Source organism: Strix uralensis, chromosome 4 (genome assembly GCF_047716275.1).
Source record: "Strix uralensis isolate ZFMK-TIS-50842 chromosome 4, bStrUra1, whole genome shotgun sequence".
Taxonomy (NCBI): Eukaryota; Metazoa; Chordata; class Aves; order Strigiformes; family Strigidae; genus Strix; species Strix uralensis.
This window is the reverse complement of record NC_133975.1, coordinates 98038067-98054148: the sequence shown is the minus strand read 5'-3', so window position 1 is coordinate 98054148 and position 16082 is coordinate 98038067. Positions and strand designations below refer to the sequence as shown.

The window sequence follows — 16082 nt, the reverse complement described above, 5'->3', positions numbered from 1 at the left end:
CTTTTGCACATTTTCCCACAAAAAATTAATTCTCTCATCTCTAATCTGCCATGCTGCACTTGTTTTGTGATACTCCATCCTAGCTGAAGCCACACTCCCTACTCAGCCCACTGGAGTTCCCCTTTTTCAACTGCCTACCCTTTCTTGCTGGCTTCATTATTAATACCACCCACTTAAAAGATCACACTCTCTTTCCATCCTCATTCGGCTTCATTCACCTCTTATCTCCTGCTCCCAACAACTGTTTTAGCCAGCCCCAGCCAGCCTCCTGGCTTCCAGGTTTGGGATGCAACTGAGGTTTTGGAGACCTTATGATTCCCTGCTGACAGCAGAGGTGGTGTTCCTCTCTTGTCCTTTCGGCCTCCTGGCAGCACACTTCCATGTCCTCCCTCACCCTAGCTTTGGTTTTCATCAGATCACTAGTGAACCATTCAGCTCACTAAACCAGCAAATGCTACTCACCTCTCACCTTGCTGGCTCAGTTTTCAACTTGCTTAGTGATCTGACTCAAATTACCAAAAAGCAAGAAAACCACAAAAGTTGTTCCAAAGAAGGGGAGGGATAGTGAGAGAGGAGGCCTTTGCTGGGAGAAGGAAGATAATAAGGAGAGAATGGAGCTGTCCCTTTCGGTGCCAAAGGCTCAGCCATTTTACCTGGCACAAGCCTTAATCATTTAGTTCTATCCCACATTAGTTTCAGTTTCTCTACAGTCCTACTAACTTTGGCTTTCTGTCTTTGTTGGATATATTTTTCTTTCACAACTGCTAGATATCAAAAAAGGAGCAATCTTCATTGGCTGGGGGTAGGGTAACACCATTCTTCTCACTTGTTCTCTTTCTTGCTTTCACCATTCCCCCTTACCAGTTTTTTATTCTTTTTCCACAGCAGCACTAATATATAAAACAGAAGGTGTGGTGAATGACCCATTCCAGTCTTATCGTGACTCAAAGCACAGTCACCTGTCACTGTCCTGGAATAATGGGATGCCTTGACTGACTTGCCCTAAGTCATAGAGGCTACGTCATAACCAGTGATTTTTATTTTTAAGTTTCCTGCTCTGAATCAAATTCACTTCAATACCTTCTAAAAATATCACTAATCTTCCTTCTCTTTCAGATAACACTTAGTAAAACAGCATATCGGTGTCATTCCATACTACTTAAATAAAAGACCTCTGAAAATTCTCTCTCTAGTTTTTTCTACCACTGTGAACAACCTGAGAGAGAAGCACAGTCAGGAACTAAAAGGTCTCAGAAAATCTTTCCCTGAGACAGATATATTGAGGACTGTTTCAAAAGCAAGCCTGGCTTCTCCAGGGCTATAAAAGCATAATGTATTTTATGTTAGAATAGAAAGAACTCCCTACAGAAATGCAGAAAGCATGTTTCTGAGGATTTAATAAATGGCTTTTTTATGAGAAATTTTAGTGTTTGTACTTTTGGTTTTGCTGCTTGAAGCTGAACAGTTTATTTCTTGAAAGTCTTTATTTATTCTAAAGCTTTTACTTAGAGTTTTGATAATTCAAACAGAACTATTACCTGCAAATATAGGAGTGTTAATTCCCAGTCCCACTTACAGAGAAAATGGCTAAATAATTATTGTTGAACTATAAATTCCTCCCAGTTAACTATTAACTTTCTAAGATAAAAGCTGCGGCCTGTTCCTATGGTCAGCAGTTGCACTTCAACAGCAAGGTCCTGAAAACTGTACTTTCAAGTGAATTAGTGATAGAACATTGTGTAATGAAACCATGAGATTTGTGCCATAAATATTTGCTGTAAAGAAACTGAACTTGCACAAAAGGTGAGGTACAGAAATAAAGGCACTCTGCCTCAGCTAAATGTTTCGCTTTTGACTGCAGGAATATTCTCCAATTATCCAGAAAGAGAGTGAAGAATCATGATTTAAAACAATCAGAAAAGAGAATTAAAATTATGTATAGAGCTGTATGATGAGTCAAATTCATTATTTAAACTCATAAATTAAAATATTTTAACCCATTCATGAAATTTTCCAAATACAAATACACAGTTACACAGGTAATAAAAGGCTCCAAATGTTTTGCAGTATGTAGCGCAAACTGTGACAGTAATATAACTTTGAACAGCCATTCATAAGACCAGCATTTTTGACATGAAATAAATTCTTCAACCAACCTCACCAATAAAGAGTCAACCAAAATTCAGCATAATTCTTAGATTCATTGTAGATACTTGCACAATTTAATAACAGACTAGATTTGAAAGAAATAATTTCGTGATAGCACCCCATTAAATATATCTGAACAATAGTCTTGAATTTTGCTCTTCACACATGGGAGATATCTGATAAGGATCAAACCAGGACTGCAAAATTACTGCTGTAGATCTTAACATCACTTATGTTGCCTAAATTTGGAGGTACATTACTTGCCCCGCTGCACTATAGTCAGTTAGTTATTACTTATATCAGTTTACAGAAGAGTTGTACTACCAATGCTCTCTCAATAAGAATGATTCCACTCCTAGTTCAGAACAGAATGGAAAGTCATATTATCCTGGATCCAGAGACATGCCTACAGTGCTATATATGCCAGCAAAGTAGGAAAATTTTCCTTAAAGTTACAGATTTTTCTGACACACAATAAAGCTGGCATGCAATCATACATGAAAATGAAAAAAAACCCCAAACGAGAACAACAAACCCAGAATAGTATTACATCTTTCAGAAAGTTGCAGTGATATTTTCTATCTGTATTAATGTTGCAAGACAACTGTAAATAAGGACTAAGTTATTGTTTTGTCTGCACTTTATTCACTCCACAAAGATGTTTCTGCTTAATAGCCAGGATTTTCAGCCAACAGATGATATTTGTGTGTATGTGTTTTGTTCTGTTTCTTATAAAGCTGTTCTGGGTAAACACCAGTGAGCAGATAAGCACCACACAGTTGTTCACCCACTTTCCCCCCACCCCAAGTGCGACAGGGGAAAGAGGAAAGGAAAAATAAAAATGAGAAAACTTGAGGTCAAGATAAAACAAACAAATAAAATTTGTTTAATAAGTGAAGGCTAAGTGGAAGAAGAGGGAAGAAAACAAAACAAGTGATACAAAAGCAATCACTCACCGCCTCCCGTGGGTAGACCAATGCCCTGCCAGTTCCCACACAAAAGATGGCTAACCCCCCTAAAGCTCCCTCTTTCCCCTTTTAGTGCTGAGCATGACATTATATGTCAGGGAATATCTCTTTAGTTAGTTTGGGTCATCTGTCCGGTTGTGTCCCTTCCCAGCCCATTGCACAACCCCCAGTCTATTCTCGGAGAGGGGCAGAATGAGAAATACAGAAGGGATTGATGCTGTGCAAACACTGCTCAGCACAAGATAGAACATTAGCATGTTATCCACACCATTTTCACCACAAATCCAAAACACAGCATCATACAAGGTATTATGAAGAAAATTAACTCTATCCCAGGCAAAACCAGTACAAGAGTGCAGCACAATAGGTGCAGTTCCACATCCAATGATCCTAAATGATAAACTAATTTAAAAAATACCAATGCAAAGTCGGGAGGAAAAGGTTGGTTGTGCTACTTGAGTCATAAAGGGGTGAAATTTTCTGCTGGTTTCATGAGTTAAACCAGCTCACCAAAAGGTACGATGAGTACAAGAATAATGACAGGGGTAGGACAACACAGCACAATGGGAACCAAGAAAAGAATGAAAGAAGAAGAGCATCGTACCCATCTTTTTTTTTTGCCAGTGAGTGTTTGTATCAGCTTTGTCAACTCATCAAACAATGCTCTAAATTTGATTTAGTCTGGAGTGGAACTAAAGCAACTTCTAGAAGCAGAAAGCATAAATGCAAGCCTCATAGGCAATATTCAACACCCTTTGGCTAAGGTAATGGTTTCACATCCCTACACAGCTCCCCTTTTGGAAACCCCGTTTCCTCATGCCCATGTCTTCCTCCCTGGTTTAACCTGCAGAATCCTGTAACTCGTCTTGCATCAGCTCTGGCAGTCACTCATTGGGCCACCCTGTGAAGCAAATTAGACTGCACATCTCCCCCCCTCCCCCCCCCAAAAAAAAGAGAATATTTTTGTCCCATTTTAGTGAGCTGAATCAGTCAAAGGTATGGCAAGAGACCCAAACACACTCTAAAGGGAATCAGGGGTGGGAGTGGGAAAGATGTATCACACAAGAGGCTTGAGTCTAAGTAAATAAGAATTACAGATATCAATGGGGTTTTTCCATATTTTTTTCTAGTTTCCCTTTTAATTTGAGACTATAGAAAATTATCCTGTTTTCCATGAAAAGTGATAAGGCTGCAAAATAGCACCTCTTTCCCTTTTATAGTGAAATCATGTCACTTTGCACTGTCAGCCCTCCCTATAACACATAGGAACCAATCTAAGCCACACCTAGACAGATCACTGGAATCAAGTCCTCTAGCCTTCCCATTTCTGAGAGAAAAAATGAAGGGTCTAGATGTTAATGTTCTAGCTAACAAAGATAGTTATTCAGTATGCCATATACTTATACATTTTTATATTCATAGTATTATTTATAAATAAACTCATGGGCTGTACTCAAATACATTGTAACATGACTCCTGTATGCAATCCTTTTAAAAACAAGCCCTTTGTTACAGAATTTACATCAACCCCTTGTAGCTAAATGGTCAAAGCACCAGTCCTATACTTAGGGCAATGTAAATTAGCTTGCCCAGACAATATTCTATCAGTTAAACCAAGCAAACTAAAAAGAATATTTTGGATAATCAGTGTTATCATAACAGTCTGACAGACTAGAACACAGCAGAGGAAAAGCAGGAAAATAAACATGTAAACTTTTTTTCATTTTAGATAGAAAATATTTAAATAACTTTGGTTAAGAGGTCATTCAGGAACAACAGGACTGAATATAAGCTGACATAAAAAAATGTTCCGAAAGGAAATCTTATATAGCTATAAGATTTTATTTATTTAGCTATAACTTTTGTTCAAAAAGTTCAACAACTTTTCACTCAATCCTTAAGTAGTGAAAAATACTTTCATTGCAAACATACTATTTATTATTAAAGGCTAGTATTAAAAAGCACTCCAATACTTTCATGGTCGATCGATTCTCTTAGTTTAAAAATATATTAAATAGGACTGACCTGGACAGAAATTCTGCTGTGTCCGAGTAGTCAATTTTTCTTGTACAGCGTGCTTTTCAAAATGCCCCGCAGTTGCATTCTGATGTAGGCCTGGTTGTCTGGTGGCAAATCCCAATTCTCCAGGTTCAGAAAACTTCAGATAAAACTGTGGCTCCAAATCACTGAAAGAGAGGTTTATAGCACCATGTCTCCCACTGCCATAGTCACTGAACATAGATTCGTCCTCAGTGTTTAGTGTTGGTAACGGGAGAATCCGATGATGCAGCTGTGGGCTAGGCAGTCTTGAAGATAATGGAGAAGGAATAGGTGACATTTGTTTGTGTGTATTAGATAGCGGATATGAATTACTAAAAACATTACTCACTGCTACTAACGAGGGTGAATGCAGCCTTTTCTCTTCCCGTTTAAGGTTATTTGTCTGAGAAATATCAGGACTTTCATTTACAGGCAGGTTCAAAAATAAATGCTTGCTGCTTCCCCGGGATACCTTGGTTCTTTTCTCATATATTGAGCCTGGAAGGTTTCTGTCTACTCTTGTAATTTGTTGCAGTCTCTTCCATTCTGCAGCTTCATCTAAACTGTCGCTCCGTATAACTTTCAGAAGGGCTTTATTGACTGCTCCCACAAGGTTGCATGACTCATCACTAATGTGTACTCTCTCTGCTTTGTACTGCAAATCAGAGCTGACTTGCTCCTTTTCCTGCAGCACAGTGTTTTTAGAGTCTCCAGCAGCTTCATCTACAGAGTATACGTCAGTTCTCGATATAAACTCATTAGGTACTGTTGTGAGAACAGGAGAAATGTTTTCTTTATCTCTGTGAAAATCAGGTAAAGAATCTGCAGGGGGTTTGGCAACTTTTCTAATACAAGCTTCTGAATCCTGTAATTCAGCAACAACTGTGATTCCTGGTTTCTTCTTGCATACCGGCTCAGTATACTTGCTACTTTTCAAGCTTTTAGCAGATGCAGATTTACTTAATGTCTCAAGTTTGTTAGATAGAATGTCCTCAGATGACTTTATCAAAGTGATACTCTGTTGTACCTTCGTAACTTCAGGAATGCATTCTCCATTGTCCACTAGTTCAACTGCAACCATGTCATTGTTGTCTTTTGAGCTTGAATGTGGTAAGTCAGCATCCAGTTTCACAGCTTGGTTGCTCTCAAGAAAATACCCTTCTTCTTTCCACCTTTCTGGTTGTATACTATTGTCTACTGGTAAATCATCCTTACCTTTTACTGTTAGCCAACTGGAGGCAGAAAAGGAACTGGTAAAACTCCTGGCAGGAAATCTTGTGGGCAGCATCTTCTTATTTTCCATTTGCATGTCTTGTGGGCTCAGTAAAGAAAAATGTTGTTCATATATCTTTTTTCCCCCTTTCTGGTGTCTGAACTCCTCAAAGTTCTCTTTCCTTCTGTATTTCCTCATTTTTTTGTGATTCAAATTGTCTCTATTTGTGGAATCCAGAAAGAAATCCTGCTGATGTGTAAAACTGGAGTAATCATCACCTTTACGTTTCGGGACTCCAGAAACATCCTGCCGCTTTCCCTCCTGATGTCGTGTGTTAAGGCCAGGGATATGATGTGATCTCAAAAGACTGGATAACAGTTTTTCCTTTTCAGCAGTTAGTTTGTACAGTTCAATGAGAATGTCTTTTGTGGTAGTTTGCTTGAAAATAATATCTCCAAAGTTTTCATTCGGCTGTTCTCTCAGCTCCATCTCTAACCTCTCCCTTACTTGGTAGCAGCTACAGAAACGTTTACTGGTTCTATCCAGAGTTACACAGCCCTTGTAAGTAAATCCTCTGACTTCTCCCTCTGGAAGATAGAAGCTGATGTAACAAAGCTCCATAATGGGTTTGTGCAATTGAAGGATAGTATGCGTGCCTTCCATTATGCTTGCCAAATTAGTCATTCATTTAAATTATGTGTTAAGTATTTCAAAGCTTGCATGACATAGCATGTGAGGCAGGGAATGGACGGAAGGCATCTGACTAATCTTCAACAATAATATTGTCTGCTGGAAAAAATAGAGAGAAGCCTGTCAAACTTGATCATGGCAAACTTCATATGACAAATAACAAGCCTGCAGAAGCACAATCTTCTCTCAGTATTTTCTGATACAAATCTTCTACCTTGAAAAATCTGACACAAAAAGGACGGCATTGCTAACACTCACAGTTGGAGTCATAATATTTCTCCCATACATCACCCCTCTGTCTCCAGGGCTCTCAGTCAATGCTGTTCCATAAGGTCACAAGCTGTTCACTAAAACACCCATTTCAAACAAAATTTACTTTTTAATGCTGGAACCTATTGCCCTCTTTCGCTTAAAAGTTAACTTGTTGAATATTTAGTCAAAAGAATCATTCAAGCATGTATGTTGCCTTTTTACCCAGTCAGCACAACCAGCAACATAACACCATCACAATGTAATTAGTTCTTGGTGCTTTATTTACCAAGAAACATTTAAAAAATAAAAAAAGCTGAACATCATCTTGTATTTATCTGTGAAACTGCTGTGACATCAAGAAAACTTGCAAGAAGAAAAAAAAAGGTTCTGTTTACTCAGCTAGCGTATAGGTACTGTATAAATCTATTTTTGATTCAGCATGCAATAGTGTAATTGTACTACTACGGCCAGGTTTATTGAGCTTGTTATTTCCTTTACTTTGCATCACATTGTATTTTCTTGCTACAGATTGGATATATTTACATTCTTTTGATACATTATAATAGAAGTTGGTTTATTCTTTTGAGCACTAAACTGTTTTTTTAACCAGAAGGAACTCTGTTACCACAATTGAAGCGGAGAATTCTGCAGTCACTAGGAAATGCATAAGCATCAGGGAAAGACCTAAAGCTCAGCAGCAAATCCAGCAGCATGCAAAGCTGGAGATCACCTGCTCCAAGGCTTCTCTTTGTTGAAAAATGCAGGAATTTCAGTTTTCAACTTTCAAAGCATAAATACAGCAGCACTTTCCATCATTTCAAAATAGTCAAACTTAGCCTCAGACAGCCATAATTAAGAGGAAACTGTCACGTTACATTTCAGTTTTATGTATTTTTTCAATATACAAGTATGCAGGGAGTCAGATTTAAAATGATGCCAATAACTTATAAGTAATCAGAAAATCCTAACTCTAAGAAGCAAGCAGCATTTACACAAAACATCCTATCCTACCAGCAAGTAGGCATTTATTGCAGTGATTTTGATTTAAATTTTGTTAAAACATTGCATCTCTTTATAATATTCTTTAAATAGTTCAAACTTTCCATTTACTTTGAGTAGTATCACTCTTCATGCCAGCAAAATTGTTATTATGCACACATAATCCTTGAAGACAGAGGAGAGGTCCTAAAGAGAGGGACTAACAGTAAGAACAATCTTCCATCAGAGCTGAATCAGCTTCTTAATTCTGTTCACCAGCGGTCAATAGTTAGGTAGCATGATTTGGAATCCCATGCAGGTATAGGAAGGGGTAGGAAAGGTGCAAAGCCTTTAGCCAGAACTGCTGAAGACTGGCTTGTTTCATAGACCTGTAAGAGTTTCTGAGAAAATGATGACATACTGTTTTTTCTTGTATTCCTGTTTTAACTCATTGCCTGAGTTTGGAGTTTGAAATATGGACAAGGCTGAGTACTGCCAAAAAGAGCGGCCTCACTTCTAGTCTTCCTTGTTTCCAGCTGTGCATGCCTGCTGCTATTCTAGTGTACCACTCAGTGACCGTGCAGCCACAGGGTGTGTCACTGGCAGATGCAACCAAGAGTGGTTCTGCATACAGAAATAACAACCAAAGAACATTTGTTCATCACAGGAGCAGTCTTGAACCTACTCACTCTTCACCCAAGCAGTAGGAACACCCATTATGGTAGGAGTTTGCCAGTACATCACCTTAGCCATAGCACCAAACTGTCCCTCAAGTAATCTACTGTGGTGAGCTCCATCAAATATGAGCTAGTGAACTTGTGAACATTTCCATAAATGAATACTCAGCAGTCTCGGCTAATGCATGCCGAGTCAGTTTTTACTTACAGGAGAACTCTACTGACGAGCAGAATTTCAAGGGAGTTACTAGGCAGGGAAATGAATGGCACAATCCATATATTGGTCCACAGGCAACATACACTATTAAACTAGGAAGGAGAAAGAATAGGTAACTCGGAAAAACCTATCTAAAGTGAGGGTGGATATCCCAAGGAGACCAAATCTATGTTTAGTATTGATTTAAGGAAGATGATGCATCACATCAAAGTATTTTTCAATACATTTGATTTAGAAAATAGGAAAGGAGCAATCAGAAGAAAGGGAATTGTTTTTTAATACATGAAATAAGACAGTCTGTATTATGGGTATTTCACAGTCTTATCTAGGAAAAAAACCTCAGTGTTAAATTAGTCTGAACTATGTTATGTGTTCCTCTCTCTCACCTCAGCTGGCATGGCATCTTCTCATTGAAATATGATTAAGTGACTACAAGGAAATAACAACACGGAAACTACAGGCCCAGTAGCTATAGACCCAGACATTATGATCAAATTTAATATCCTCAAAGGGCATCTGTAATATCATCAGGTGCTTCACAGCTCAGTTCTGAAGAGTACATTACTCTTGGTAACATGCATGCAGTTGTTTTTTTTTTAAACAAAAGAATATGTGTAAAGGAGAAAACTAGCTAGCCCTTGCCTCACACAAATTTTTTAGGCTGTGGCCCTCCCAAAAGACAAGCAGCTTCCCTAATCTAACCTGAGGACTGAATCATTACACTACTGAAATGAGACCTACAGTTCTCCCTTAAATCATATTGCAACTAAAAGCTCTTTTTCAGTTAGAAACAAATAAATTTATTGAAGGTGTTTTTTTAATCTTAACATCTTTGACAACAACCTGTTACACCAGCTTAGACCTGTTTTAATGGCTACATCCTATTAGATCTCTTCTTAGTTACACCAAACTAAACAATGGATTTAGTGCACACATATTGACACATTAAAATCTAGAATCGCCTTGAACAGAATGTAACCCCCTCCTTATGATGCTAAAATTTACACATACTTTGAAATTAAGCCATATTAAAAATGCGTTTTAGAGAAAAGCAGTAATAGTAACAACAGCAATAGCAGAAAGGACACTTTGTTACTATTAGGCCAATGAAATATTCCCTATCAGTTTTCACTGATTTAAAACATAATGTGATACCATGCACTGCTGCATTGTTTAGTGGTATTTTGAAGCTCATTTCTGTTAATAGATACATTCTTTACTAAGAAAACCTTTTTCTCTTTCGTGCCTTCAGCACCTTATTCAGCCTTTTTATAATCTTCCATCAGAAAACAAAGAAAGAAGTGAACTCCCTGTTCTATAAGCAGAAGCATTGTACGAAATTATCAGGAGAATTATGTTAAGGCAAGAAACTGGTTAAGGACTTTCAAACTTAATTACAACACCAATTCCCCAACTTTTCTGTTTACCTTGCAATCTGTTTATAATCCTACTTGCATTTGCAAACCTTACTACAGGGAGCGAATTTTTGTAAATTAAAGCCACATTCAGGCAAAGTTTACAGCTTAAGTAAAATGCACCTTAATCCAAGAAGACTTCAGATTTTAACTACAGAACATACAGTGTGGAGCAATGAAGGCAATCTTCAGCATCATTGTTAACTTTCTCTCATGCAGCTTTCAAATGCATAGTAGGAGAGCGGTGTGATTCAGGTTGTGAGAAATACTACTTTAAGGAGAAAAACAGCTACTCAGAGATAGCTAAATATACACTGGAAGGAACAAATGAAATTGTTAAATAGGTGGCTGAGAAGCAAACTTGCTCTGCTGATGGATTTTTTTTTTTTAGTTTAACAACAACGAAAAATGTCACAGATTTAGTGCTCCTTGAAGTCTAGGGCCAACATGTCCATCCATTTTGCTGTTCAAAACGTGCTCTTAGAAAGTCAGGTCTCCATAGCTGCATTTTCTTCTCTCTAGCAGGACACATCATTCACTGCTCAGCATGGCAGATGGTCTTCCTCCTTCCCCTTTAAGTAGCAAGAATTGGAACTCCTTACTTTCCCAGCTTTCCCCAATATGATTGTTATTAGGTGGCAATTTGTTCCCAAGTATGCTATGGGTAGCTTTCTGTGCTGCGTTATGTAGCTAAATAACACACCAAAATAGAAGAAGCATGGTAGAGGAAAGGTGGTAAAAACATGGACAGAAGAAGGATCCATGTCACAAGCTAGAAGAAACTGAAATGAAACTGCAATAATATTTGCTTACTGAGCACAACTTGTTTGATAGAGACAAACTCCATCATTTTCTTCTCTTGCTTAAACTCTCCTGTTTCTCTGAGGTTCTTTCAAACTATCATTTGACTTACAAATGTTATAATTAGAAAGATAAAAAGGGATTATTTCTTCGTGAAGACAAAAATGTAACAGCGCCTTGCAGCAGCTTAGACATAAATAAAAGAATTCTTTAACAAGCACTTTCCAACAATAAATCTACATTGTATTTAAAGGATTGTGACCAAAACTCCCCAAATTAGAGTATTTAATTATTTGTGCAATAGCTTGAACAATACTTCATACTGTTAGCAATGGTAGTTTAAAATACTGCTCTTCTCAACTACAAAAGTACTGAACTACATTAGCAAAGAGTTGTTAAGGAATAAGAAGCAGAGTCTATACCAGACAGAGAACTGCTTTATTAAACTTCAGACCTCATGCAATGGCACAAGGGAAGTACTAAAGCATATTAGAGTCTTGCCAACAAATTCAGATGAAACAAAAAGATAACATAACTGAACATAAGGTTGAAAGTCATTAAGTTAATCCATGATGGAGAGCTTTGTATACCAAAACCAATTTTTAAGCATAAATGCAAAATATAAAAACTATACAAAAAATAAATAAAATGGAAATAACCAGAAAAGCATGTTAAAATGCCTTGGATCTTTTATGATCTTTGACTATGTCACTCTGTTCAAATTAATCCAACGCAAGACAGACCATGAAACAAAATAATCTGAAACCCAGTTTTTTGAATACACTTTGTGATCTGAAGATAAGGAAATCTAAACATCTTGAAATCTAAAATAATAACAAAAAGATAATCTACACATAGCATGTAAAGTTAATTAAAATTGTTTTTAAAAGTTTCTGGATGGACTGAATAATACAATGAAGCCTCACTAGAAGCAAATCCATTCTCAGAAGCCAGACTGCTCCGTACTAGTTCTTGGTCCTTTATAGACCACTGTCTCATTTGAAATATCTGTAAATAAACATATTACCTTTTTAGGGTACAGGAGATGGAAAAAAGCAATGAAGAAACTTTGGGGTTTACAGAATCACAGAATCATCTAGGTTGGAAAGGACCTTGAAGTTATCCAGTCCAACCGTTAACCTAGCACTGACAGTTCCCAACTACACCATATCCCTCAGTGCTATGGCAACCCGACTCTTAAACACCTCCAGGGATGGGGACTCCACCACCTCCCTGGGCAGCCCATTCCAACACCTAACAACCCGTTCTGTAAAGAAATGCTTCCTAATATCCAGTCTAAACCTTCCCTGGTGCAACCTGAGGCCATTCCCTCTTGTCCTATCACTTATTACTTGGTTAAAGAGACTCATCCCCAGCTCTCTGCAACCTCCTTTCAGGTAGTTGTAGAGGGTGATGAGGTCTCCCCTCAGCCTCCTCTTCTCCAGACCTGGGCACACTGCTGGCTCATGTTCAGCCAGCTGTCAATCAACACCCCCAGGTCCCTCTCTGACTGACAGCTCTCCAGCCACTCCTCCCCAAGTCTGTAGCGCTGCTGGGGGTTGTTGTGGCCCAAGTGCAGCACCCGGCATTTGGCCTTATTGAAACTCATGCAGTTGGCCTTAGCCCATCGCTCCAGCCTGTAACTGTTTAGAACTAATGCTGTTTAGAACTAATGCTCACAATTTATACTTAAAATTTATATTAATTTAACTAGTCAGGTTGGGAAACAAACATAAAATACATCTATTACTCACACCACCTGGTCTCAAAAATTGTTTAAAAAACCCCTAGACCACAAAACTAGAATTATATGGAAAATACTGACTTCACTAATAGTTTAGTTTCTGAAGTGATAAAAATATTTTTTAAAGTGACCTTCTTCACTAAAGACATCACAATTCCTGACAAATATTTTCAGTTGTACTCTTACTAAGAAAGTCCCTTTATTCAGATGTTTGCTTCTATGATTTGAGCCAAGTGACCTTTAATACAATTTATCTAAGTTAAATGCCACACATAAATTATGTTTTTCCCTATTACAAACATGTAGTTCTAGCTCCAGCTAGTTCCACCCAACTGTGCTAACTTGTTAGGGATCCCGTTCCAAAAGCCACATGGTGGGAGGAAGCTATATAAGCCTTCAACCAATGAATAGGGAATTTTTTAAAAGTGCTATTGTAAAAGCAGAAAAAAAGTATACCTTAAAGGTTAATAAATATCATAAGGATATCTTTAGAAACCTGTATTTTCAAAGACTTCTGAATGAGATGTATATAATGTCAATGATCTCCTTGAAACTGATGGTTCCTGTTCACTGCATTTCTTAATAATGGTTGCTTATACAAAAGTTTAGCTCTCCATGGTATTCCTCCAATAAAAATTCTGACATGCCCTTGTGTTAGTAGCTTCCATTTTACAGTAGATACATGATCCTAAAGAAAAAAAGGTTTCCAGCACTATGCTTCCTGTAAAAATGTTTCTCTTAATATTTTATGTTGCAATCCCTATTTGAAATCAACTATCTGCTATAAATTAAAAAAAAAAATAAAATAAAATATACTCCTTAAAATTAATGTTTTATTCCTGGCTCCTTTCCTGTATGCTTTTTGATTTCAAAGACAGAATGACAGAAAATAGAATCTCAGAGGAGAAAAACAGAAAAATGAGGAGGGAATGAGATGTTAAAATGGACAGCAGAGTGAGGAAAACACCCCTTCAGTCTTCAAATGCCAGAAGTTAATCAAAGATTTCTGAAGATATAGATATGTGCTTGAAATCTCTCTTCTCAAATGCAAAACTTTGAGCAGTCAAACCATTATCCCTGTTTTCTATGCCTAGTGACAAACCAATATTCCATCTAAACAATGTAAGATATTTTCCTGTAAGTGCTCCTCTAGCATGCCCATCTCTCTGCTAATTGAAAAAATTCCAAATCCCCAAACCAGAAACTAATTTTAAAGAATCTGTCTGTTAACATATCAATCTTTGTACCTACTTCTAGCAAAATATTGTGCCAAATAATTCTCAATGTTTCTTCCAACAGTCACAAAGATGGGCCAATATAGCTTTAAGAGACTAACACTTCTGTAGCAACATGTCTTAGCTTAGGTAGGACCAGCATGAAGAACTTTTCTGCTGCACCAGCGTTGACCAGATTTTAACGTTTTGTAAGGAACTTTCCCATTGCTTACGATTCAAAGGTATGCAAATATAAGACTTCATTCTAGATCTGCAGGGAATTATATTAGGCAGAATCCTTTGATTCACAAAGTGTTAACAAGCTACAGCTAATTAGATGAACTAATGGTGCTCTTGCAGCACTAATAGAAGGTTACCTGATACGCCTGATGCATTACAGCCAAATACATCTTTCAAGCTATACTTAAGTGGCCACTAGCATGGTATAGATGGACCAGGCAGTTTATATAGTGAAACAACAAAACTTAATCCATAAAGAGGTAAATTATCCTCTTAAACATCCACTAATCAAACCACATTCGTGGTTTCCTATTGATTTTCAAAGTACAATATCAACATATGACCAGACATTTAAGCTCTGTTACTACAAAGTCTCATTTTCACTCCACTACTTCCTCATAAAAGCAGTATATGTGAAGAAGAACCAGGAATAAATGCTTCTGGTTTCTCACAAGGCTGTCTGAGGCCACAAGACAGCCTTGGTAAATCACTTGGTAGCAGCAGAAATGGTCTATGCAACAGGAACCAAAGAAATGGATGTAGGGTAATGATTTGACAAAAGAACCCTTTCAGTATTACAACCACCATAATGTGGATGAGAATAGATGGACCACATATGAAAAGGAAATATAATCTCCAGATAATATGCACTTTTAGATTTGCTGTTAAATTTTGTCAGCTAATCCATCTCAGAGTTGACAGAATGTTTTACCTGTCTTCCAATTTGACTAAGTATCTCACTGAAATCTCTTACAATAACACAAATAATATCCCAACTCTTTGTCCATGACGTCTACATCATGAAAATGTATTGTGGTTTTCACAGTTTTGTTAATAAAATTATTTTTATCACTCTCTTCACATCTACGAGCTACAACTCATCACTGTTTACTAAAAAAAGAAGAAACTACACACAAGATTATGGAGAGCCATTATCTTGAAATGTATGATATTTATAGGCTTTATATCTGTATTTTATATAAAGGTGATGTATATTTAACAATGATGCTGGAATAAAGATCACACAACCGAAATCTCTCTTAAAACACTGTTTTCTGCTGATAGTTACAGTTGAAACAAAACATTAGAATTTCACCGAAATATTAAGATGGTCAAAGATTTGAACTGATTTTGGCTTGTAATGCATTATTACAGAAGAGAGCACAGGAATAGGGAAAAAAATATCTAGAAACCTGATAAGAAATATGAAAACTGTTATAGGATTATTCCCCTAATTCCACAAACCCATTTTCTGACATAGCCAAGTACAAAATTAAAAAAAAAAAAAAGATCTCCAGGCTGTTCCTACATTTTAACTATTCCAAATATTCCCAACTTAAAAGTATTCTAGAATTTCACTGAATTATGTTTTTGCCATTGGATTTTTCAAAACTAGAAAATAATTATACAGATAGAAAATGAATAATAAAAACTAAATAATAAATAAATAAAAATCCTGGATGATACTCCTGTCTTTTACAGGGG

General features: G+C 37.2%; 1 protein-coding gene across 1 annotated transcript in view; it reads right to left on the bottom strand.

Annotated features, from left to right (window-relative positions):
• Positions 1-16082, bottom strand: part of FMN1 (formin 1) — a 209386-nt gene that overhangs the window by 185337 nt on the left and 7967 nt on the right. Inside the window, exon 2 of the mRNA XM_074868155.1 lies at positions 5142-7155. Coding sequence (XP_074724256.1) covers positions 5142-7053 — 1912 coding nt within the window. The 5' untranslated portion in view covers positions 7054-7155. The remainder of the gene's footprint in view (positions 1-5141; positions 7156-16082) is intronic.